The sequence below is a fragment of the Passer montanus genome, unplaced genomic scaffold, assembly GCF_014805655.1.
Source record: "Passer montanus isolate IOZ18808 unplaced genomic scaffold, ASM1480565v1 scaffold18, whole genome shotgun sequence".
Classification (NCBI taxonomy): domain Eukaryota; kingdom Metazoa; phylum Chordata; class Aves; order Passeriformes; family Passeridae; genus Passer; species Passer montanus.
This window is the reverse complement of record NW_024365381.1, coordinates 19,471,361-19,498,442: the sequence shown is the minus strand read 5'-3', so window position 1 is coordinate 19,498,442 and position 27,082 is coordinate 19,471,361. Positions and strand designations below refer to the sequence as shown.

At 35.0% G+C, this 27,082-nt stretch overlaps 1 protein-coding gene across 4 annotated transcripts in view; it reads left to right on the top strand.

Annotated features, from left to right (window-relative positions):
- The window catches only part of CEP128 (centrosomal protein 128), a 104,578-nt gene that overhangs the window by 55,277 nt on the left and 22,219 nt on the right, over positions 1-27,082 (top strand). For all 4 annotated transcript variants that reach the window (XR_005627108.1, XM_039705462.1, XM_039705461.1 and 1 more), the window contains 2 exons: positions 16,108-16,157; positions 18,858-18,881. Coding sequence is in view for 3 of the 4 variants with exons in the window: in XM_039705462.1 (XP_039561396.1) it covers positions 16,108-16,157; positions 18,858-18,881 (74 nt within the window). In the remaining variant the exon portion in view is untranslated. The remainder of the gene's footprint in view (positions 1-16,107; positions 16,158-18,857; positions 18,882-27,082) is intronic.

Sequence of the window (27,082 nt, the reverse complement as noted above, 5' to 3'; positions counted from 1 at the left end):
ACAGTCAAGAGCATGATTTGGATACTTCTGCCTTTTTTAAAGGACTTGAGTTGCAGGTCATTAAGCACTGTTAGTAAATTTTTGTTGCTGTAAAGTTTTTTTTGCTTAAACAGGTACAGTAGCTGAGTCAGAGAGAAGGTGCTTTTCCTTGGTTATGTATTAAAAAAAAAGAGAGAGCTGAGACTAAAGCTTGGTCTCCTATTCCTCAGCTGGATTTCTTAATTTTACACCACCGTGCTACTCTAAGAATTATTTTTTAGAATACCCATGTTCATATTGCAGTACTTATTGTCTAGTATTTGAGTGGTACCTTTGTGCAACGTTATTTATTGCTAGTACGTAAATCTGTGTTTAGTGGAAAACATTTAAATGTAAAATTTATCACCTTTTGTTTCACAATTCTAACACTTATGATTTTGTTGTGGATATTTTTTATGTGTTTTTCTTTGTTTTAGTATACCTGGTGAGTTGAGGTGCCTAGGACTAAAAAAAGAAACCAAGAAAAGAGATTAATTGAAATATCTATGTATGTATTTCATGCATATGCACTTACTGCATCAATGTTGTACATACATCAACTGCCAGGACAAAAACTTTGTCCTTCTGATTTTAATTATATTTGTTACCTTGGCTGTAGAGCATTACTTTTTGATTGGATTGAAATTCTAGGAGCAGCATTTTCTGAAAATAAGGCTTGAATGTTGTCTGTATGGAAAACTGCTTCTACTTGTAAATTCAAATGATCAGACAGTATACCATTTCTTGCAAGACACTCTATAAAATTTAAAAATCCTAGTGAAATTATTTTGTTCTAATGCAATGTGCTTAAAATCCATGGGGCACATTTTTATTAAGGAAGAGCTAAAAGGACAGAATTAAGTTAGGATGCTATTGAGTTTAATGCAATGACCCTATAGCTGTTTGGTAATCCACAGTTTTCCCTATTAAGTTCTTAATGCCTATTTTTTTTAGCTGAAGCATATTTAAATTGGCAGAGAACTTAGTTTTTCAGATGCCTTGCTTCTGTCAAGACATGAGCCGTGAGTCATGGAACTTGGGAGTAAATTTGTTTTGCATAGATTCATGTCATCCTAATGTGTGAGGAAGAAGGGACTTTCCTCTCCAAGCTGGTGGGAATGTTAAGCTGGTGTTTCTCAAGTGTATTAAAGGGATTATAAGCATGTTGGGGTATGTTTTATTATAGTGGCTTATACATAAGAGTGGAATGTGAATATTCTGCTATATATATGCTTATTCTCTTAGAAGCTGAAGAAATATTAATACTTTGTCCTTGGTCAATGAGATTTATCTACACAGATTGGTTTAATGAGTTTGTACCATGGACTATTCATATATTACAGTGAAATAGAGAAAATAAGAAACAGTAGAATAAGATCTGAACTTTAAGGTTGGAATATTTGCAACTTGTTGCAGAAACATCCCAAATTTGAAAATACAAAAATACTCTGTCCTTTCTGATATATACAATATGTATATGGTATAACATCTTCAGGCTGGCTTCTGATATTGTGGGAAGATTGCATTATGAGGGGAATAAAAACTGAAAGCCTTCTAAGATTTCTTTTTTGGCCGTTTTAGAAATGATTTTATTTTTAAATCTAATGTGTTTACAGTACACTGCAACTCCTATTTTGATCTGATCTTAAAACACTTCAGTGTGTGACTTCTAAAATACTTGATTAAAGTAAGTATTTTGTAGTCTTGCTGCAAGCAACAGATTATGCTTGTTATCTGGAAGGAATTTTGATTTCCAAAGAATTATTTACAATAAAGACAGTGTTATTACTACTAAATTATGAAAATTTCCATTGTTACTGTAATTGAGAATCAATGGTATGATTATGTGGGCTATTCAGCTGCATGTTTATGCATTTTTCATTTGTTAGTTTGTTCTTATTATAAGAATGGCAACATAAAATGCTTTTAGCTCACAAAATCAGCATTTCGTATTTCCTGAAGTGATAGTGTACAAATATAGTGTGATTGAATTTGAGCATTCTATTTGTTGCTTACTCATAAGGTTTTTGTAATTAATTTCTTTTTGTTCATTGGGAATTTTGTTGATGATGATTCACCAACTTGTAATAATCTAACTTACTTGAGTAGTATTGTAACAGTATTGGACAGATCCAGGAGCCATGCTTCATCCGGTTAGCAGGAAATGTCAGTACTCATAGTGTCACTAGGATCCGCTGTAATCAGGCATTTTTACAGAGCTATATAAGCTCTGTAAATATGTGTGGTCATCAGAAGCTGGGTAGTTTCTTTCTCCATCTGAATCACCAACATGAATAATATTTTGTAATGCCAGGTCAAGAGAAAGTAGTATCAGGTGTCATGTACGTTAAAATTTGTTGCCTATGTACTGTTCTCATCTGATGAGAGTGGAAGTATGGTGTGCAAGTTGCATGTGTACTCTGGTTCCAAGTTACACATCTGACATTATTCTTTTTCCTGAGCAATGCTTTTAATCTGTCCTGTAAGAGATTACTCTGTTTTTTTAAGTTGCTTGAAATACTTTGTTTGCACTGCCTTAATTTTAAATTGCTCTGTAGACTTTATTTGCACTGCCTTAGCAGAGCAAACAAGATCCAAGAGAAAGAGTTTATTCCAGAAGAAGTTGTAATATTGTATTTCACCTCAAGTCAACTGGTCTACTAGCGTATAAAATACACATCAAGACAACAAAAGGACACACATTTACTGTAAACCAAGTTTTTATTAAATGGGAAAATATCTGTTACTGATCATGCTAGTGCCTTGGGACAAATGGACTTTGAGGATCAAGTGTGTAGAGGAGAAGCGCAGTTGTGTGTTGCACTGCGACATTATACTCCGTGTTAAGTGTAGGTCTGGAAAAGATGCTGTCAGAAAGCTTGACAGAGTAGAGAAACCCATCGTAATTAATTTTAAATACTACTTTGATACTGAAGGTTGTCTATGATTAATATTTTATTGTCATTATTGAAACAGTAGGTTGTCATACAGAAAAAAACCCAATCCTTACGTCAATTAAAAGGCGTTTTCAAAAAAAAATATGCTGACAGCAAATGTTCTTGCAGCAAAAGAAATTATAGTAGAAAAAGGGGTGAAATTATAGAAGCTACAGAAAAGCATGCAAACTTCTGGGTAAGAGGTAGAAAAAATTGCTGAAAAGCAGACTTAGATTTTCATTTTGGTTATTTTCTTGTTTTCTGAAGGAAGTTTAGAACCTTATTTTCACAGTACAAAATATATTAGTATATTTTACTTTTCATCTCAGGAGTTTTAATTTTTGTAATTATATTTTGTTATATGTAATATAATGACAAAAGGGAAGAGAAATTCAGCCATTTTTATAAGATTGCTAGAGGGTATAAAAACCTTACATAAACAGTATGAATTTTCAAAATGGGGTGTATATTAAGAGAGGAGTTTTTGTTGTTTTCTCTGTTCTCAAGAGGCATGAGCAGGTCAATGCACATTATAATCTATGTCTCTTAGCAGTTATGCCCTTCAGGGGCATTTCCTGGGAAGCACCTTTACTGTTTGCTTGGTACCTCTCCATTCCTAACCTCGGAGATGATGCCCCAGCAGGTTTCTTTGTGCCAACATAGCCTATAAAGTCTGCTGCAAGAGACATTGTATAAAAACATACCAAACATTTTAGCACTTTAGAAAACTTCAGTTTGTTCCTTGCATTTGCTTTGCTGAGATTAGGCAGATGTGCAACTATAATGTAAATAGGTAAAGGATGAAGTATATAGAATATTCAATGTATTCTCCCATTTACAATGGCATTTGCGTGGGATTTTGACAGTCATTTTGCCATTTCTTTGATTACTATTTTAATGTCTCCACCTGTAGAAATTATGTAGCATTGGGAGAATGGGATAAGCAGTACTATAATAAGCATAATTTATTTGTAGCTCTTATCAACCTTATAAGATTTTCAGTGTGCTTTTATAACAAATAAAATTTTATAGTACATTTTTTATACTGCTCATACTTTAGATGCATGTTTCCGTGTAATCTCCATTGTAAGATTAATGCCTTCTTACCTTTTTAATCAGTTACAACAGCAGTATAATTTTGGGTTTTTTTGTGATCAGTCTCCAGGAATTCTGTTGACTTTCTGAGAAACAGAAAGTCAAGTGTCAGTTGAAAATGACACATACTCCACTGCACAAGAGAAAAAAAAGAAAGCATTGATGTTGCTATTCAGTTATAATATATATATAATTTCCCCCTTAATATTCTCTTCTCTTTTGGAGTATAGGAGAGATTTCTTCCTCAAATCTATGTATAAATAGTTCTTCTTGAAAAAATTTACTAGACTTGTACTGTGGATTATTGCAATTCCTCGTGTGGAAGGAATAATAAGTTAGTGCATTTAGGTAGTGTAATTTTCAAGACAGATGTTAAGCAAAATGTGCCATTCATTGAAAGTTGAAATATTTGCCAGCTGAGCTGGTAAGTCTCAGTTTTATATCATCAGTTACCATAGGCCAGTACAAAACCAGAATTGTCCCACCAAGGAATAAACTTAAAGCCTAACTCAGCTTAAAAAATTAGAAGTAAACATTGCTATTATGGCTTTCTTCATAATTGCCATAATAATAATAATAATAATAATTTCTTCATAAGTCTCAATAATATATTCCTCAATATTAGCCACAATAATTGCCAGCTCAGTTTATTGCATCTTCCTCTGTAGCATGTGTAATAGACAATTACATAATTTCTAGTTGCATTGTGTTGGGTGTCAATGAGACATACTGACATCTGTGCATACGTGTGTTGGTTGAAGTGTGTGTTTTCTTAGAAGCTGTTTATGTCCTAGTGATACATAGGGCCATCTAGTAGAATTAAAAGCTTTTTTTTAGCATTTATTGAGGAGCGAATCCCATGGAGATAGGAATTTTTTTTGTGTGCTTTACTCTTCTGACAAAACATCCAAGCTGCTAAAAGATCCCATTTTTCCTGAGATCGATAAGGAAACTTAATTCCCAGACCAGTATCTTTGAGCTTCCCACATTATCTGTTCTGCTATGCTCTGAGTGTTGCAAATGGATTGTTTAGTTCTGATCTTCAAACAGCCCAATTAAGAAATGCACTCCTAGGCTTGGGAGAATTACTCATCTCAAGTAACAAGTGACCTTGGTTAGAAAAGCTTTCTGTCTTGCAGCTGTTGGCCTCCTTTGGTTTGCCCAGTTACTTAAATTCAAATGAGCTGCACTAGCTGCTTCAAAAACCTGGATACCCTTAATCATTGACCATTCCTTAGCTGCTAGGTCCAAGATCAGTTCTGTGTGTATTTGCATTAAGATCTGTAGCTGCCTTTCAGATGTAGCCAAAAGGAAATTTGCTGATATGCATAAATATGGTTGGGATGATAAACATCAAAACAAGAAAATCCTAGGATATTAAGAGAGAGCTCACTGGAGCAAGTGGCATTCAATTTCCTGTTTTGTCATTTACATATGCCATACCATAATTTTTGTATAGCTACCATGCCCATAAACATATCAACATAATTTTCTAAAACAAGAAATGACAAATTATCTTTCTAGCTTGGAGTTGGTAAATGAAAACAAATTAAGTTTCAATTTCTTTCTCTGTGTTCCTGGAAAATTTTATTCATTATCAGAAAGGAAATGTTTCTCCATTCAGGAGAGAGTTGTAACAATTATGTATTATATGCAGTGATAAAAGTGTTCAACTGCATTTTCTGTTTAAAGTGTCACCTGTTATGACGACCTTGCTTTGAGGCATTTCTTACTGGTTTTTCTTTTATATAATGCTGATTTTTTTTTCTTTCCGGGTTATTTAATAGGTTTTCTAATCAAAACTATGGGAGAAAATGCCATTGTCAGTTTCCTTGCACAGATCTGTGCTTACAGACAGGTGTGATGATAGTCACACACACAAATCCAAGCTAATAATGAGTTAGTGGGTCAAATTGCAGTTTCCCATTCATGGAGACATTTAATATCACTGCAGACAAAAGGCAGAATTCTTATTTCTGTTTCTCTCACTCCCATTAGTGCAGCTTTCTCCATTCCTTGTTCCATGTCTCCTCCTCGTTGGACCCCTCTATAATAATATATTCCTCAATATTAGCCACATAGGACTGTCTGGTTTTTGGCAGTATACTGTTCTTATAATGCACTAAGACCTTTTGGAGGTCCAGGTTTGTCATTTTGCCAAAGCAGGACAAAGTAAGCAAGAGCAATGCACAACCAGAGGCAGGGAGCAAAGAGACCTTCCTGCATTTTGTCAAATGCAGCTGCAAATGCCATCTATGATGTGATCTCAGAACATCTGGTAGAACTGGAGCACTTGGTGCTAGCACCATGTCAGCTGGGTTGGACTGGCTTCTGTGGGACTCAGAGTAATTACATAGCCATTAGTACCCAAACTAGCTTATTTGAAGCTATTAGTAAAGAATTTCATTGTAGTATAAATGTGCTATTAGATTGTTAGGGTTGGAAATTGATGGCTTCTCAGCCAAATTTGTGAAGTAAAATCTGAAGTGTTTATTCGCAACCATTGTATGTTAGATTTTTTTTTTTTAAGTCTCGAGATTTATTTCTGGTAGGAACATTATTGCCTGCATTCCAGCACTGGTTGGCTATGTTACTACTACATGAGTAGTCAATAGCTATATATACAATAACAGTTTCAGCTAGAAGTAGAATCAGGTAATTGGCATTTAAGGCCTTAGAAACATTAATAATCATCTCACAATACTTAGTGGCATTTCTGAAATTCAGAAAGTCACTATGACTTGTATTTTGTTTGAGTTTCTAGTGTCTGTGAATTTCTAAATTCAGTAAATCTCGATTATTTCCTCAATTATCTTTATTTTTAGGGTTTTAAATATTTTTTTTTACTCATAAGAAATTCTGTATAGTTGTAACTGAGAAGAGGCTTCTGTTATTGTGGTCAAGTCATGCCACCCTAATGATAGTCTGAAAGAAGAGCTGGAGTCTTCTGATAGATGTTTCAGTAAATAGTAGCCAAAAGAAAAGCATAGCAGCATACTCCAAATGTACTGCTTAACTGTTCAAATACCATCTATATGTGTGTGTGTTAACAAATTTTCTATGGAGTATGTCGTTGATAATAAGCAAGATGAAATTTGAAAATACTGTCTCGGTTACTGAAATTAAATTAATATTTTATTACTACCTTTAATGGCACTAAAAATTTTGCCATGAGGAAAGTTGGTCTTGCAGTTAAAAAAATTTTGCTCTTTTTGCCTGCAAATAAAAAGGCATAATGCAGAATCTGTAATGACTAGAGGGATTTCACCCTTGGTACTGTGTGAGGTTTGGATTTTGTGTTTAAAGTGGAGTTACAGATAGTGTTCCTTACTCATGTAGGAGGAGGCCACAGACAGTAACAATGCTGACTTTTCCTACTATGTTCTTATCCTTTTTTATCCTTAAGCATGTAAAATGGAAAGAACCCCTGTAATGTTGGCACAAAGGATGTTACAAGATGAAGGTAACTTTAGTATTGTTTAAATCATTAATTTGAGCAGATATTCAACCAACACCTGTATGACTTGTTTTTAGTTTTCACAGCAACCTTCTGGTTGCAGCAGATTTGTGGCTGTCGTTTTTATAACTAGATAATTTGTAATCAGAAAATGTAAACACCCTGAAACTCCCAAACCAGCTATCCAAGCCATTAATTTTAAAAAAATAGGGAAAAAATTATCAACTGCATTTTTGGTATTTAGTGTGTCCCATTTTAATTTTCATGGCAGAAGCCATGCCTTTCAGATAAACTTTTTGCTTTACTGGATCAATTTTTCATGATTTTGTTCATGTTTGGGGTTTTGTTTTTGCTCATATAATTTTTGATATCTCTAGTTTTTGTTTCAGATAATGAAGTTCTTATTTCTATCTAAATTATTAATTTAGTGTGAAATATGTGTATTTAAATGAATTTTAAAAGAAAATTTTAAATTAAGGTATAAAGAAAATTCTAGCCTGCAGTGGGTTTTTTCTGTCAGTAGAATCATGTCTTGGTAAAGGCTTCAATGACAAAAGCTATGGTGGTGGCATCCTACAGCAGTGAAGCAGATTAAGGTCCACAGTGCAAGGACACTGATATTGAAGATTTAGTATTCCTGGCAATGAAATGTGGTTGCTTAAGACTGAGACAAGTTGATTGATTAATGAGTCTGAATTTCTAAAACTGAAATTCCGGTGGTCTGACTTCATATGCTTTTTATATGCTTTATGTCTCTGTAGAGAACAGTTGAGCAAATAATGCGAACAGAAGGTTTTCTATAGCTCTGCAGTTGTGACTCTCTGTGAGTTAATAGCTTTATTGCTATCCCAGCTGTGTTAATTCTGATGTAGCATCTCTAGATTCTAGAACAGACCCTTGATTCTATTCTGTCTGCAATTCAGCTTGCTTATTTGGACTCTTTTTCGGAGAACAAGCAATACCTGTGTTACCAGCTCTGAATTTGTCATAGTGGCAGCTGTTTAGAGATGATGCTCATAAATCTAGATAAAAAAGTCTTGGTGAAGATTAATATTAACATACAGACTGTTCCTCATCTATGTACAAAGATGTGTTTGGCACTTCAGGATTAGTTTGTACCGATCACGTGTGGCTCAGAAGCTACAGTAAGGTCTCCAGATATGATCTGCTGCTTACAGGAGAGCCTCTATTTGAATAAAAGCCACACATTCTTGTTCTGTCCCTTTACTGTAAATAGTTCTAGTCCCTTCTTCTCTTCCTCATTCTTCCCACACAGTTTCTCTTCCCATAGGCACCCTTCTCATTAGACCTTTTTCTTACTTGAACTTTGCTTTTTTTCCTCTCAATTCTGTGTGTTACTATGTGTGCTGCTTGGCATATAAAGGAGAATGAATTTTGAAATTAGAGGCTAGAAGACACGTCAGCTTTATAAAAACTAAATGCCGAGCATGCTACCCTCATATATGTATATTTATTTATGGACAATCAATACATATGAATATAGAACTTGATGATAAATAAATATACACATAATTGTAGGTTCAGCCCCACAGAGCTAGAAGACCTGCCTTGATCACATTTTCATAATGAAACTCTCTTTGAACCAGAACGAGACAGTTTTATTTTATCACTTCAAGGTTAGCCTTCTTATTTGTCTGTGTCACTAAGTGTTTCCTAATGAAACATACTGGAACTTACTAAAGCATCTAGGAAGTGATGCTTATTTTGGGAATTTGTTCTTTAGTGATTTTTTTTTTAACTAGAAGGCCCAAGGTCCCTCAGGAGCTTTTGGAATCTTCCACAGTATATCCACTGGTACAGAAGTGTCACTCAAAGGAAAACAGCTGAATGCTTATAGCTGTGATTCAAGATGTGTTAACTGCATCTGTGTTCACAACCCTCCCTCACACTCCTCCTACTGTAGCTTCAATTGGGAATCAGTATGGTCCTAAACAAGTATAATGGCCATGACCTCTTTCCCAGCTCATACCTTAGGCAGTTGCTAAGACATAGTGAAGTTTTGGGCTGTCGTCATCTTGTGTATTCATAAGGAAGTTCATAGGAATATTTTGCATGGATTTCAGTGCACTTCCTTTGAGCTTCACGTCAGAAGATAGAGAAATATTTTCTTTAGCCATGTTCAAATGAAGCACAGAAAATTTCCCAGGAGTAGAGGGGAGCCAGGAATAGAACTAAAAGATCTCATGTAAGCTTTGGGAAAAAAATTCTCATTCTTTTGATGAAGGCCTCTTAAAAAGCAGCACGCTGGGACCTATAAGTTTTTGATTTTTAACCTTATAGTTTTGCTTTCTGAATATATTTAATCTCATATTCAGACAAACTATTCAGTGCAATCATATTTGGACTGTAGAAGAGGTTACAGCAACTTGCCCAAGTATCTTGTGTACTTACGCTGTGTATTTGAATATATTTATCCACTCTTGAACTTCTGAATTCACTGTAAGGCAGACACTGTAGTAATTCAGGTAATGACAGGTACAGAGATGTTATAAAACTGATGAGGAGAATTTTGGATTGGTTCTCGGGACAAGTAAAAAGTTGGAAGAGGTTTTCTAAATGAAGTGTGGGAGACATTCATAAGTGAATGATCTACATCAAATATCAATCAAAGTGAAAGGGAAATAACCAGTAATGTATCATTCATTCCTAGAAGTCTTCTATAAGTCATGAGTATAACTTGAATATAAATTTCTGAGAATATTAAATAACATTTCTCTGTTGTCCCACACAGCCCCTAAATGATTACATTTCCCTTCTATAAGCTATCCTTTTTTCTTTTTTCCCCCAATAGTAATTAGTTTCTGTGCAAATAGAGAAAAATAGACAAGGCCAGACTGGAGATGAGAAGATTTAAAGCTTTGCTACAAAACATCAGACCTGCCTAAGCCTCAGGGAGTAGAAAGAAAACAATTCTGTTTCTTGTGTAGTACTAAGTCTCTTAGGGAATCTGAACAGTGAATTGTTTCCCTCTCTTTTAACTTCTGGTACCTTTCTTCTATTTCTTCTGTTGTAATTAGGGGTACTGCTTCAGGTTAGGGTAAGCCAGTGCATCACTGTAGGTTGAAGAATCCGTTTTGAATTTACACAGTAAAAATACAGTGTATACCTAAAAGTTACCAAAAGAATGAATGAATTTAAAAAATTCAAGTTTTCTGTAAAGTATATTATTCTGAAATCTTGATTATGTAACTTGCTAACAACTACAGTAGCTAATAAATTGCTAGGAGCTGAAAAGGCAAAGAATATTTCAAAAGAAACTTCCTTTTTTAAAGGGACTTCCTTTTTTAAAATGGTATTTTAAGTCTGGAGCTCTTTTTCAATGTGGATGAGAACTTTTGATTTAGATACAGAAAAACAGCTGTTTTGGTCTTGGTGATCATGAGTATTGCATTGCTTGCAGTGGTGGGAACTGAACTAAAATCTTTAAAGACAGTGGAATGTGCTCAGTATTAATACAGCAGTTTGCTAATGAACTAGGAAAGCTCTATTCAGCATTAAAAATCACTTGAGACTTACTTTTTGTTTTTTTCTTTCTTTTACTAAATGTTGTTTGGGATTACATAAACACATTCTGAAATATAAATAACATATGGACCTTGTTCCACACTAGCAAAAATTCATGTTCTAACCTATTTCTCAAAAATTCTTTCAAGATGAGAATAATCTGGTTATGTAGAAATTCCCTTAATAGTTTGCATGTGCGGCAAGTACTGTTACAATTAAAATGGTGTGAAGCAGGTGCCAGTGCTATTTTACATCTCAGTTGCTTTAGTGCCAGGGTGGTGTTGGGCCTGACAGTAGGAAGCTTCAAACTCATTGAAACATCTTCAGTATTGAGTGTTTCTGGACTGTGACAGTTGTCACAGTACTGTGAAGCCATTCACCATAACCTAACACAGGTACAGGGCAAAACTGCAGTAGTTCCGTCTCTACTGGCCGTGAATGAATATATATAAATATTTATATATATATATATCTTGTGAAACACTTTGGTCACACTGGTTCAGCTAACCATTTTGATTCACCTCCAAAATAAGGCCTTCATGTCAGATTCATTGTGTGAAGAGAAGAACTTGCAAGTGGTATGTGATTAAACTTGGCTGTGTAGATATGAGCAAGATAAGTAATTTCTAGCTGAGAGAAACTGATTTATTGAGCTGCTTGAAAATTCTTTCATACTTGATGGAAAGCTGCTTGGCTGCCTTGTGCATCTAGAGGAATGCTGCAGTATCTTTTCAGCAATTCTGTGGGAAGCGTATGCAGATGATGACTGAAAGTTGTAAGATGTGTATTTGGAGTGAGAGTGATGGGAAATACTTGATATTAAAAAGCCTTACAATTTTTGATCAAAGCAAATTTAAAGGTAATATGATCAGGGTGTCTAAGTGATTTCTCAAGAGTTTGGTATTCACTTATATAACTTAAAACCTTAATGTCTAGGGTTACAAACTTTGGAAAATCCAAAATAGTTTTACTAATATATAACTGAAAGCCCTGACTTGTGTTTTGGAGAAGAGCTTTTCTTAGCTTGATGATGCAAAAATTATGCTGACAATTTTTTCCAAACTGCCATTCTTTTCTGGTAATAACCTGGATTTCTTGCTTTAATGCCACATAGTAACTGTATTTTTTGTATTGTGTGAGTTGTTCTTTATTTTCCTATGTGATCTGCAACTCACAGATTAGGGATCTGTGAGAGTATTCAGTCACATCTATCAGTAGCCTGAAGATATCTAGGATAGTTTACAGCATATTACCTATGAATTCAAAACTGAATTGTTGTGTGAATGTACTCTGAATCACATTTTAGAATTTTTCACTGTATGAGTAGATATTTATGGCTATAAGAATTGACTCTGTGTACACTTCTGTATTTGTGCATTCTCCTTGGCTAGAACAAAATAAACATAAAAATGTGGTATTGGTCCAATTTGTAGATTTTTCTCTGGCATGTCAGTCTTCTCTGAGAATGTGAAGAGGAATGTTGTCTATCATTATCTTCAGTTTCTAAAATGGGAGGTCATGCAGTGTTTGAAAGCAAGAAATTGATGCTCCAGTTAATATAAAGTCAGTGTCCTGTTTCCTACCTTTGTTATACCCAGCACAAAGATAAAGCAGTTGAACATTTTAGTTCATAAAAGAGTTTTAACATTCTAGTTAGACATTGGCATATTAATGGATCAGCTAGGATAAATAAGATAGTACTGTTGCATTTTACTCATTTCAATCAATAAATATCTGCTCCTAAATCTATTTTCTGATACTTTTCGCCAGCAGTAAAAATTACAACTGGGGGGTTTGTGTGTGAAAAATCTTTTCAAATAACCATTTTTTTCCTCACTTGTCTGTGTGGTATGATGGATATATAATCTTCATCTCCAGCTTGGTATTTGCAGTGTTTTGAAACGTACTGTGGTGGTTCAGTGTCAGGAAAACTGCAAGAGATAATGATTCAGACAGAATTTTTAAATCATAACCTATATTTTTCCTGTAAGTTTGATTAGTCACATCTAAGTCACTGTAGTGTAGCTTCAAGGACATTCCGTCGGTATATACTGATGCGTAGCTTAGTGAGATATAATCTTTACACAATTTGGAATTTAAGCACTGTAAATAAATTGTTTTTGTATGGCTGCACAAAAGTATGATCCCTAATTTTGAAGACAATATTCTGAGCTTGCTGCTGATTTTGAGTGGTTTTAAACATCTGAAATATATCTGATTTTTTAAGTAGTTTTAGCTTGTAGATCCTTATTGGATTGCAAGCTTCATATTTAGCTAGAAATAAAAAGGGAACATACTGATGAATATCTTTGTTTCTACATCTCATTTCTCTTGTTGTCTTTTTCCATGTATTAGTCATCTTTTGACAAGAGCCATCAATGCCTAAAGGTGCCTTTTTCAATAATGCTATTTGTTCTAGTAAATTTATAAATTGATGTGTTCTGTGCCCCATGAGAATAATGATGTATTGATTTGAAAAATCCCCAAATACTCTGTGGTTACATTAGGCCTTGAAAAAAGATGATATCAGGATTGTTGTAGCAGTCCATGCCACTGTGCAACTTCTTTAGAAACAAAATTTTAATTGGAAAAACTTAGAGGCTGTTCATAGGATGAATGAAAGGAGCTTCCTCTAGGGCCAGTGACCATCTTTGCTCTGTTACAGACACAATGCATTCTCTGTCTTAACTTTATTGCAACATTATTTTCTGGCACATGACATAAAGCATAAAACAAGTTCGCACAAGAACTTAAACATGGGAGCTATTGTACAAATGATAAAATAAATCAACAGAGCTTTTCACATCAAGTAAGAAAAGTTATTCTGTCATGGAGAACGATGTCCAGAGGAATGATATAATATGCTATGTATGACTTTTTGTGTAGCTGTTTAGTATATATTGCCTTGATTTTTATTTTTTTTTTTACTTCTGTTTTGGAGAAAACATGCCATTATTTTACATGGAATACTAAAATGTGTCATCAATTGAAATGCAAAACTTGATTTTTAAATACATGTTCATAAAGGATGGCTCCGTACAGGTGTATATTTTGTGTATTTTGTCAGTTAACATGACTTGAACATGTCAGTTAACATGACTTGGAAATCTGTGCTTCCAGGGACAGAGTTTTGTGAAGCGTCCTGTGAGACAACTGATTTAGGCGGGGGTAGAATAAAGTAAATGGATTCTAGATAACCCTGATTTGAGATGCAAAGCTTTCAGATCTAGAGACTGTTAGCAGACATCAGTTCAACTTATTTTACATTTGTAGAAGATGTTTGAAAGGAACCTTGTAATAGCAACCTTTTTACTTAGAACAATCGTGTCTATACAGTGGAATCTTAATTAATGCATTATCATGAAAAGAAAGCAAAGTCAAGTATAATAATTGTGGGGTCAGGTGGGACATAGGGATGAATTTTTTATTTCCCACCCTTTTCTCATAGACTTATTCCTTGCTCCTAAATTTTTTAAAGCTTGTGTTACAATGCAAATTTTTATCAACTTACATATAATACTGGAATATACCCCAAGAAAACATACAGGGCAGCTACTTTTCAATCCAAAATTCTTCTACTAATGTCGATGGCAGTACATTTGGCTACAGTAATTTATGTGGCAGTTGGATCATTGGACTGTAAACGCATACCAAAGAACAATCCAGAAAAACACAGATGCACCAAAAAAAAGTGAAGAAATGGTAATTTTACTAATTTTAAGAAAGGATTTGGGAAAAGTGGCATAGAAGCTAAGAAGAAATAATAGCAAGTCAATTTCTCAGCTTGTGAAAGAATTAACTAAAATTTTTTACATGGCATCTACATCTCTTAAAGGACTGATGCTTGGAAATAAGTCTTAATCCACATGCAATCAGAAATTAATAAACTATGAAAAAAGAGGTTTGGGGTGCTCACAGGGAGGTTTCATGATAAGAGAAGGAGAAAAGATCAGAGATATAAAGGAAAGATGACTAATGTCAGTAGAATATTTTGTGTAGTTACTATTATAAGTCATTGAAGCTTATGTTTATGACTGTGTAAATCTAACAGTAAAGTTTATTACTTATGGAGGAAAGCACAGCTACTTTCAGTTAGCTGTTCTGTACAAGGATGCTGAGGGAATGGACAGTCAGAATTCAGTCCTCTGATGTTTTCAAGGCAGTTTCATAATCTCATAACTCTCCTGATTGCTAGCAAACTGGGGCATATCTGAATTCAGAGTCAGTCTCTGGCTTAGATAAAGCAATGCTCTTCTCTTGCAAAACTCATGAGTGAACTTCTGATAGTTGAAAGAACCAAAAGCCTGCAGCATGTTTTTTTTTGTTTTCCTGCTCTTTATTAGGTTATAACTTTGAGGTCCCAGAATTCTAAATATGTTACAATTTATCAAAAACATGATTTTAATCATAAAACTATGTGAATGAAGTAAAAAGGGAAAAGCAACTCATGGCAAAAGCCACAGAATTCCAAGAGAATTAATTTATAATGTGAAATGTTACATATGTGCATATATGTGCCAACGTCTATAACTGTCACACATGACAATACAAGATATTAGGATTTTATCTTGTAAAGACTGTAAGAAACTTTTCTAATATTTTGTCACAGTGAATTATTTTCCTTAGCAAAATTGTTCAATTTTAGTGAGAGGAGGTAATTATTGCCAGTCAAAATAGTCTGCAGTATTCTACAGTAAGTTTTCATATATAATTGCATTGCTGTGACAGTTTTAATTAATTTTTAGACAGAATATTTGATTTTTTTCACTTAATTCTAAAAATGCACCAGAAGATGTATTTCAGTATAGAAAAGCTTATCTGTGAGTCTTAAAGCTCTTTTTCCCCCCAGTCAAACTGTCATTCTGTGTTCTTGAGGCTGTTTTTTAGTCACTTCAACAGCTCATGCTTGGAAACCATCATATCACTGACACATTTCAGCTATTATTTAATCAGCTGAAAAGGGGTGTTTTGAAATCTGTAAAATAAAGAAACTAGATGACTGTTTTACACAGTACTTTTTCTATCAGGCTATGAGACAGGAAGTTGAATTTACAAGTTCAGTTTTTCATTTTGCAGAGCTACTAGAGAAGACACACAGAAGAGAAGAAGAAATGGGAGCTCTCCAGGTATATTTTCTGTTCAATTAACTAGCTACATTTTTTGTTACATTTATTTAAACTACTGTATTGTATTAGGCCATTATGTTCTTCTGAACTGCCTTATAGCTTAAATTCGGATTTGGAAACATATGCAGATAAATACAGAGCCAATAGCTAGTAACACTCACTGCTGAGTTTTTTCACTGGTTGGGTTGAATTCTCTGGGCTGTGTTACTTTCTTTTCTAAAACTGAATAAAACAGAAAGTAAAGTATTCCAAGTAAGTATTTAAAGCCTCCGAAGCACTGAATGTTCATAGCCACCTTTCTGAGGAAGAATGGACCAGTCACTATTTGCTAGGACCCAATGCAATATTATAAATCCTTATTGTATATCATCTAGCAGTAAAGTTGTTTGTGCTAAACACTTTGAATTCCTGCTTAAAAACTCAGATTTACCCTAAGCTCAGCTTTGGAATAGTATTTAAGCATTGCAGTCAAAGAAAACACTCCTTTCAATTTGAAATGGCTAAGAAAGCAAAAACAGGCTGGAATGTCTGAATTGTGAGGCTCAGGAGCCTGTGAGGGAGGGTAACGTGTATTCAGAATACAGAAAGAAAAGAACTAATTTTTAACAACAAATAGCTACAAACAATACCCAGTATGAACATAAAAAAAGTTGACATGCAATATGAAGAGTGTCAATGAGTCAGCATTCTGTAAGTGTACTGAAAGCAGGACATCTGTGAGGGAATTGATGAAGATAAGGCTCGTAAGGAAAATTACATTATGTATTGACCTGAGTTTTGACCATAGGAGTTTGTTTGAAGATAAGCCTTCTCTTCTCATTTAATAAATAGAAGGCATTTTGAGGGCTAGAGGTATCAAAGAAGTTCGTGTACAAACAGTTTGATCCCGTAAGAAGAGACAAGTTGCAAGACCCAAAAGTTGCACAACACACCAATCCAGCTGTTTCCTGTTCAAACAAAAATCTTGGCCTGGCTTTCTGGCAGCTCAAGTTCAACAAGGCTGAGGGCTTGTCTGCGTAAGCAGTTTACACAGGTGCATATCTGGTTACATCAATGTAAAAAGATCTCCTTTCATGTGAAGCAATTCTGCATCTGCTTTCATGTGAAGTTTCATGGTTGACAAATTGTTCTAATGATATTACTTCTGATTGAATGAAGAGTAATTTTAGACTGCAGGAAGTTGCATCATAGTAGTGTCTTGCATGGCTATATGTGCCTGCCTGTCTGTCATGTTCCTGATTAAATTGCTTTATTCCTTTCCCTAGCTGGCAGTTCTGGTTAAGTGTGTGAATTGTAGTGCTCTGACTGCTATTCTTTCATATTCAAATGCTTGATAGCAGTTTTTTCTCCCTTCAGCTACCCATGCTTTCACAGTCAAGTGGTGTATAAATTATCCATGGTAAATTTCCTAATACATTGGATGCTAGTCCAGAAAATTATCTGCTGAGATTGTAAGAGTTTATTATACTTTTAGAATTTGGCAACTATATCATGCACTTTATTTAACGCATGAGTCATTTTGAAAACACTCTTTATTCTATTGTTGGAAACATCCTCACTCTAAGACCTTTTTTTCAAAGTAGTCCTCTTTAAATGGAAACAATTATTTGAATTGATGTTCATTATCACCAGAAATTTATGAGATATGTAAATACCATCTTTTTTTATCGCAATGAGTATGTACTTTGTTGCAGAATCAATAAATAAAGGTGAATGGTTGCCACTGCAATTTTGTGGAGGAGCAAACATCTCAGAAGAAAAATTTCTGAGTTTTCAGTATAATATTTCTTGTCATAAGTTTGTTCTGATGCATGGAAATAATCTGTATCTCAGACCTGCTTCTAAGGAAGAACAAAGATTTTAGCAGGTGATACACTACCTTGCCTGAGAAAAAATAGAGTAATATTTGAGTAAAGTAAGAGTTCCTGTAATGTCTTAATGGTCACGTACTCTAAATGTGGACTCACCTAAACACTTGAATATATGTTTTGTCAAATAACTTAAAATACCACACTTATTCAGGATATAGTACCAGAGTACACTATCTTGATTTTACTAAATTCATATTTTTCTTTAAAATACTTCACAATGGAAAAGAACGTTGAAATCTATACAGTAAAGTAGTTAAATCTGGGTTCTCTGTATTCTGTGCTGGATTAAAACTGGCACAAGTTTGTTTTATTTGTTTGACTAATGTCATCCTGTTATTAAGAAAACATTATTCAGAGCTATTTCTGGATGAAAGAATAATGATATAGAATTTACTTTTTAGTTTTCTAAGGAAATGCGTAAAAGAAAGCTAAGCCGGGTGCTAAGATAATATGAATTCCAAATCATGCTAGGTTTACAGTCAGAGAAGATCAAAAAAAGAAATCCTTTTTTGGGATATGAAAGAGTGAAATCACCAATACTGAAAACCTAATGCACTAATTGAAAAAATATATTATGGAGTGATTATTGTCAAATCCTTTCTCACTTTGTTTCTGGGTGGTTTCTTATTTCTGGGGCAAATTTCTAAGTGGGATAGTATGATAAAGACATCCAATGAAATACAACAGTTCCTACTCATTGAGTTTTTTACAAAAAAAACTGTATGCATGAGACCACGAAAACCCCAAAATGAATCCTGTTCATCATTCTTTGACTTACACTGTGTTTATATTCTTCGCTTTCTAATGCCATCTTGTATTTTGCTTTTAGGAACGTATTATGGCCTTAGAAACGGTAAGTTTCTTAAATTAATTTCTAAACCAGTAATTTGTCTAAATTATGAAAATATTTTTAATATATACTTTTTTTAAAGCTTGTAGTTTGGGGTTTTTAACTGTCATTTTACTTTTAAGAAAATATATGAAAATTTTGCACTGCAGCTCTCTGTGTAGGTTTTTACTACAGTACTCATGTACTCATTATATGAATACAGTGTATTTCAGTGTTGTCATTTTTCTGTACAGTTCAGTCCTCATCCCATCACTGGGAAGAGAAATATTGTAGATTTTAGCCCTACAAAAGATGCTATTTTTCTAACACCTCCAATGGTTGGTATCCATGTGATAGAACTAATTATTTCAGTGGCTACTCTCTGTGCTTACTTGTTTGGTCAGGGAGGTGCAGGACAGAATCAGTTCATCTGCCCATATCCACACTGCAACTAAAAGAGTAAAGGAATTTATTTTTAACCGCTAATTAATATAATTTAATATGACATTAATTTGGAAGAAGAAAACTTCATGCCTGTACATGCCATGAATGCATTTTCCAGATGTCCCAAGGTAGTAAGTCCGTCAGGTGGAATAGCTGGAATGAGTTTCAGCTTGCCCTATAATTTTGGAACCATTCTTCTTTCCCTTCATGTAGGAATGTCAAATAAGATATCACAAATTGTATGTATCAGGCCCATAGTTTCTTTTAATGAGAAATTCAGAAAATTTCATCTGAAGAAATCATTACTGAATCAATATCGATGCTGCAAGTATAAACTTCTAAAATTTATTTGTGCAAATTATTACTTTACTCTTTCTGATAGTCTCTGCATCTGTAAAAGCAGTTTCTGATTTCAAAAATATCTTTTTAATGTATTCAATCTGTTAAAAAAATCTTTTATTCAGTCATGAAAGGCCCTTTGGAAATCAGAGTGCTGTGCTGCAACACCTGCCTTGTGGAAGCAGGTAGCTAATGCTAGCATTCAGTGTCCTAACACTTCACATGGTGCTGTGTCAGGTATTGACAGGACATTAATTCTGTTCAGGACCTTCTCTTCTTCATGGTTTGCTTACATGACAACCAGCCAGGCATGTATCCATTGACATCCATTTCTCACAAACCATGAGTTAAACTGCCTGCAAATTCCTTTTCCTTTCTGCTCCCAGAGCTATTTTGACACAGGCAGAGGACAGTTGCTTGCAAATACTCCAATGTCATGCAAATTCAGTCCATATTTTGTGACAAATGTTTCTTTCTTTTTTTTCTGGAGCTTTTCTCCTTTTTATACTTCCAATGTCTCTAATTTTAGAAAGGAAGATTTGTAAGTTGTTTGGATAGAAGAAAAGGATGACCTATTTATCCTACTATCCCACTGTTCTCCCTTTCTCTACAATCTACTCGCTTTTAACTCCTTCAGTTGCCAGTAAAATTGTTGTAGTGGCCATGAGATGAACTTGCCAACTTAGATAATTTAAAAAAAACCAGTTGGGAAAGAAATGTAACATGAACATTTCAGATTCCATTCAGAGCTCTGGGTGAATTAACCTTCCAGGCATAGCTTAATCTAACTCAGTGAATTTGTGGGTTGCAGCAAACAAGGAGGTCCCCTGCCTCTCTCTGAGCCCTGTCACCTCCTTCTCTTCTCAGCAGTCTGTTTGAGCTGGAAGCTCCATCTCCTGTGTATGGTACCAGGCAGTTTCTTGGGTCTTTTGTTTCCTTAGCCAGCTCCTGTTTCCAGAGGAAAGTGCTGTTATCATGAACCTCCTTCAAGATATTACACATGATCTGATCACTCCCTTAAGGAGCCTGAGAACAAATAGTACCCATTTAGAAGAAGCTTTTGGATATCTTGGTTCTTTTTTTCAATCAGGTCAATTTTGCTGTATGATTCGATAGATAGGTATGCCACTTCTTGCTCCAGCACATTGTGCAGGTTAGGAGCAGAAGCTGGAAGATAAGGAAGAACAAGGTTTGTTAGACTCACTAGTGGATATAAAAGGAGCTGAAGAACCTAGATGTTTTCTGTAATAATCTTCCAACTCTTGAGAAGTGCCAGAGGAGCAACAAGTGTAGGCAAAACTGAGCTTTTGAGTATCTAGAGATTGCAGCTTTTTTGCTTTTTTATTTGGTTTAATGCCGTTAATTAAAGTGAATTTAATTATTTCGTAGCTATTAACAAGTAAATATCCTAGTGACTTCAGTAATCAATAATTTAGTCTGACATCTTGAGAGAATTTACATGATTTATCTTTCAATTAAATGAGTTATTTTATTCCTAAGTATACTTTAGTTGTTGCATACAAGATTTGGCTCTGTATTATTCATAGAGAAAGGTGTATGATTTTTTTGGGAAAAAAATCTGCATTGTATTCTCAGATAAGGCCACAATGGAAAGTGTATTTATTTCTCATAAAGATGTCAGGATGCATTTTGTAGGTGTACACTGCTACTATGCTGTGCTTGAGATTTTAGTGGGTTTCTATAGAGTATATACTGTTCTTTGTGACCATAAGCTGCAAGTTATGTTCCTCTGCTTTACTCGTACTAATCTGACGTACAAGACTGCAAAAATTAATTTTAAATCAACCACATCCTGAAGTTATTCCAGTGAACATATGCATTATATATGCTTTGATCAATAAAACAGCTTGTTGCTTTCAGTAGAGAGCCCAGAATGAGGTTCCCACTTTCTTAGACTACTTGGATCAGACTTTTCTGGACACAATTCAGCTTTTTCTTACAATGTCCATAAATCTAGATTAAGCCAGTAATGCTGTAAGTATTCAGCAAAATTGTTATTTAATCTGAATTTTTCATTCAGTATGAACATTTATGCGTTTTGTTTTAGTGCATTTTTATGTTCAAGAAAGTAAGGTTTTGAATACCAGTAAAACAAATTTCTGTCTGCATCCACTCAGCAATGTAAAAGTTATTAGATTATTCTCCTGTAGTAGCAGGCTCAAATTTGCATCAGTTTTATGGTTTATCATCCAATTTAAAAGAAGAATTGGAAGGATAAGAATACCAAATGCATTTTGTAGAGAGATTATGTGACTGCCTGACACCATCCATTTTTATGTGCTTGTTCTCCCTCTGTCTCTCTCTCAGTGTGCATTCCATCAATAAGTAAATCTTGCTGTTAGCTTGAGATTATTTAACGATTTTCATACTTTGCTTGTATGAATGTTGATGAAATACTGAATGGAAGGGTTAATACTTTCTTTTCCTCTTGCTTTGATTCTGTATTGTCTTGCCAAAACTACCATTGCATCAAAGGCTTTCTGGTCCTCCCAGCATACAGCCATTCTTTGATCTTATAAAAATGACCAGCAACAGTTTGAGATCCTCTGTCCTGCCTGCCTCGCCCTTTCCTTTCCTTTTATCGGGGAGCCAGTGTGTCACTTCCCTTTGCTGAGCTTCCCAGAGCCTTTCCTCTGCTCATAACCATCAAGTAACTTCTGTGTCCTGAGGCTGCTGGCAGCTTGCTATTTCTTTCCTCCTCATGCTCAGCTTTCTCTTCCCTTCTTCCTTGATGTTATCTTCTCACCCTATTTATTGCTCTTGTTTATTACCCAGCTACTTGTCCATCCTCTGCCCCCTACTATTTGGTGTTTCACTTGTTCTTTCAGGATTTTTTCTAGTGCAATCACCTCTAGTTTTCTAGCCTCAGAGTGAAAAGCATTTCCTGTGTTCAGACGGAACCTCCTATGTTTCAGTTTGTGCCCACTGCTTGTCACCGGGCAGCGCTGAAAAGAGACTGGCTCCCTCTTCTTTACACCTTTCCTTCAGATCCATGTGCATATTGATGAGATCTTCCAGAGCCTTCGTTTCTCCACACTAAATAATCCCATCTTTCTCAGCTTTTCCTCACAGGAGAGATGCTCCAGTCCCATAAAATTTTGTTGTCATTTGCTGGACTTGTTCTTGTGTGTCTCTTTTGTACAGAAGAACCCTGAACTGGACCCAGCACTCCAAATGAGGGCTGACTAGAGGATAGGGATCACCTCACTTGACTTGCTGGCAGTGCTCCTAGTGGAACCCCTACATGCTCTAAGTTCCTTTCAAAATTAGGATAATGTGTTCCACATGTTGCAAATGTTGAACATTTTTGCCAAAGTTTAATAAACCAACATCCTTCAGGTTTTAATTAGAGAAAGTAAAAATCTCAGGAAAAATCCTTATTGCAAAAGACTTTAGTTATCTAAAATTATTTATTTCAGTTGAACTGGGAGTAGTAGTATGCAGTGTTCTCAATTTTTTTTTAACGTAGTAGGTATACACATATAAATGTAATCTTAAAGACAGATCCTATGGGTTCCTTCCTCAGGATCCTCAGGAGAAATCAGAGAATCTTAGAATCACTGAGGCTGGAAAAGACCTCCAAAACCGTCATGTCTGACCTTTGACTGAACACCACCTTGTCAGCTAAACTATAGCACCAAGTACCATGTCCTGTAGTTTCTTGAACAATTCCAGGGATGGTGGTGGCTCCACCTCCTCCCTGGGCAGCCCGTTCTAATGCCCTTTCAGTAAAGAAATTCTTCCTAATGTCCAACTTGAATGACAGCTTGAGCAGCTTGAGACTGTTTGTTCTTGTCCTGTCTCTTGCCTGGGGAAAGAGACCAACCCCCACCTGGCTACAGCCTCCTTTCAGTCAGTTGTAAAGAGTGATAAGGTCCCCCCTGAGCCTCCTTTTCTTCATGATAAACAACCCAGCTCCCTCAGCTGCTTGTTATATTAATTATGTTGGCCTTTCATCTGTGGAATATGTATCTGAGTTCTTCCACAGAATGTAACTTGATAAGACATAGATTTGTACTTTATTTTTCTTGATTTGGTTTGTACATCACAACATAATTTAAATTTTGTTTGACAGTGCACTATTGACTAGATGTTTCCAATGTGTTGCTACATCCTTCATTTTAGATTTAAGTGCTTTCTGTTTGATCTAGTTATAACCATAGGAGTACAGGCATCAGTTACACCTATTGATGCCACCACAGATTTTTTTTTCTTTCATTATTGTGAAGCTTTTTGTTAAAATAGGGAAATCCATAAGGAAAACTCCCAATTCTTTTCCTACTCTGACACTGATTTGTTGTGAATCCTTGTTTAAATCACTCTTTCTATTTTAATTTTTCTCACTGAATAATATTTTTTCTTTCCCATTAAGGCTGTGTTATAATTGAATTTTTGCAATGCTTTCTGGAAGGCTTGATGAAATACTGTTAGCATGTAAAACTTTAACATAAATTGCATGTAAAGATTTTTAGCCTGCAGTGCTTCTTAATGTTAAAGATGAGCAACAAGGAAGTCTTTACTTACACCTTTTGAGAATGTGTCCCACTAACATTGCATTACTTCACACACTCTACTTGTGTTATATTTCTTTTAGTTCCTAGGAATTATATCTGGATATGTCTCTGATCAAAATCTTAGTAAATGATAAAGAATGGATTCTCAAAAACTACTCCTATGGACCCAGAGTACTAGGAGTACTGATGATTCACAGAAAGCTAGCTTGCCAAAAGACAACAGTTTCCTCCATGTTTCCAGCTGCTAGTATGCATCAAACAACTGCAAATTCATAAAATACTTTCCTAATATTTTCCCATGTAAACGTTTCCCTAGTTAGCGCAGGGACGTCATGTGCTCATGAATGAGAGAAAAGACAGTCCATGTCATTGCAAACAGGAAAGGAAGCATTCATGAAGTTCCTTTAACTAAAATGTGGTCCACCCCATACAAAAACATCTGGAATCTAAATTGAATGTTCAAATAGTTTGACATTGGCAATGCTTTGTTAGCAAAGGTCATTTGTTGTCCATAAGTGTAGTTATGCTTAAAAAGATCTTACTTGTTAAAACTCCCATGAAAAAATGTAATACAGAAAAAAAAGCCAATTGAGCATTGAAATTGTAATTTGATAAAGTTACATGTGTTGCCTACCTTTGTATAGGTAATTTGACTTCTTGATGTGCTAAAATCATTAAAACAGTGGTATAATTGGAGTCATGATATATGTGGAATATAAAGATATAAAATACATTTTTTTTGTTTTCTCTGAAAGTTCCCTCTCTACATATGATCTGCTATTCACAGAATGTCCCAGCTATTGTGGAGTTCGCCTGGCATATAAAAGTCAGCAGAACACCTCAGGCCTCTCCAGCAGAATCACCTCCTTAAAAGAAAAGTATATGATTTATCAGTGGAGAGCTGGGGATTGAAGCTGATAGTGCTTAGTTTTACAGATCTTAACAGGGAAAGCAAAGGATACTTTTAAACATGCTGCATGAATCCTATTCTTACAATTTAGGTATTCAATACACTAAGGTCATTTTAAAATAAGTCATTTTAGGTCACCTCTAGTACGGTATTTTCATTTGAATTATAACTGCCTGCTGACATGCATTGCAGCCAGTTAAAATGACATTGCATTTAATCTTTTTATGGTTATTCTTTTGGGATTAGCTAACTGGTACTTAAATCAACTCTAATTTAAAAAAAAATATCTGTGCAATACAGATAGCCATTTGTTTTTACCTACCTCAGAAAAGAAAGGGTACTTGAAAGTCAATGAAGTTTGGTTTCTGGTTTATGTTTATGTGTTTTCAATATATTGACTATAAAGGCAAACTTCAGGAGTACTATATACAAACCTGCTTTGATTTATTTGCATTTAGCATTGCAGCTTTGAGACTAAAAATAAAATGTGTCTGATTTTGATTTAGATCTGTCCCTTGAGACAGTGTGAAACCATCTATTACCAAGAACACATCAGTATAGGAGGATTAACTGTTCACATGCAGTTTAAACATCAAAGTGTTTGTATGAAGTAATGGAAAATAAGTAATTTGTTTTGTCATTCTCTGTGAAAACATAGAACACCCCTTTTAAAAGTAAATAGTCTTTATTTTAAAAACAAAGATTAGTAGCATTCAGTCTATCGAAGAGCACTGCTGTTAAGTAAAATGCCATTAATACTGCCTCAGACAGTACAACGGGTGTTTTTTCCTCTTATCAGTACCATCAGTGCACTGGGTCAGTACCTGCTGTTGCTTGTTATGCATAAGCAGACAGATGTGATTGCTGTCTTTAGGATTATTTTTATGCAGTATGGCGTACAGCTTTCTGATTTCTGGGAAAAAAATTAACAGTACTTAATTGGCCTCTATATCAGGTGCTTCTAAAATCCTTTTCCTCATTTTATCTGTGTGGCTAAATCTATCTTTTTAATAGGATAGAGTGTAGTCATTAATGATACAAGTATGGCATTTGAACCATCTTGAGGAGGTTGCTGTGATTTTCATTAATTACCAGACCACTTCTGTGGACCAGCTAAAAGCTCTTTCATCATCTTTCCCTCACATTCTTCAATGTATTTCTTCATTGCCATCTTCCTTACTGAACCTCCCCTAACAACAAAATCTGGTTTTTTTCTGTTTTTATTTGCACATCACTACCATTTTTTAATTTGTTTTATGGAAAATACACACATTTTTGTCCCTGAAAATGTCAGTGTGTGAGTTATCCTATTCAAGTCCCTCAGACTGCTCAGAAGACTGTGAGAATTTTACAATATAAAAAGAACCATTCTGGTCAAGTCCAAAGGTCAGTCTAGCCCAGCTATTGACATTGCAACAATGGCCAAAGTAAAATGCTTAGGGAAGACTGTATGAACAGGACTGACATGCATTTTGTTTCCCAGTCATTCATTCTGATTCCAGCCATTCAAAGCCCAAAGGCTTCCAGACTTAGATGTAGTTTCTGTGAATTTGAAACCATTCTATGATCTTCCTCATTCATGAACTTGCCCAGTTTTCTGCTTAAAGCCATATAAAATTTTCGATCTTTATGTGACTTCTGATTTTATACAAATTTGCAATTAGTCTTCTCAGGCATCTCTCTTACTGGCTGCAGAGTCCTATTCTTTAGAGTATTGTGTTTATCATTTCTCACTTGGAAACAGCATGCCATGGCTTTGAAAATTCTTGTTCAACTTTTCTGACCTTTCCCTATTTCCCTTTTGAAATAAAAATCCACATCTGCACTCAGCAGTCAAGATGCAGTTGGATTAATGATTTGGGACAGTTATGCTCTCTGGCTTTTTTTATCCTTTCCTGATTATATTGAGTGTTGATTTTGGTTTTCTGATTGATACTGAGCACTGCAATAGCAGATTCTTGGTAATATGCATCACTGCCCCATGATCTGCTTCCTGA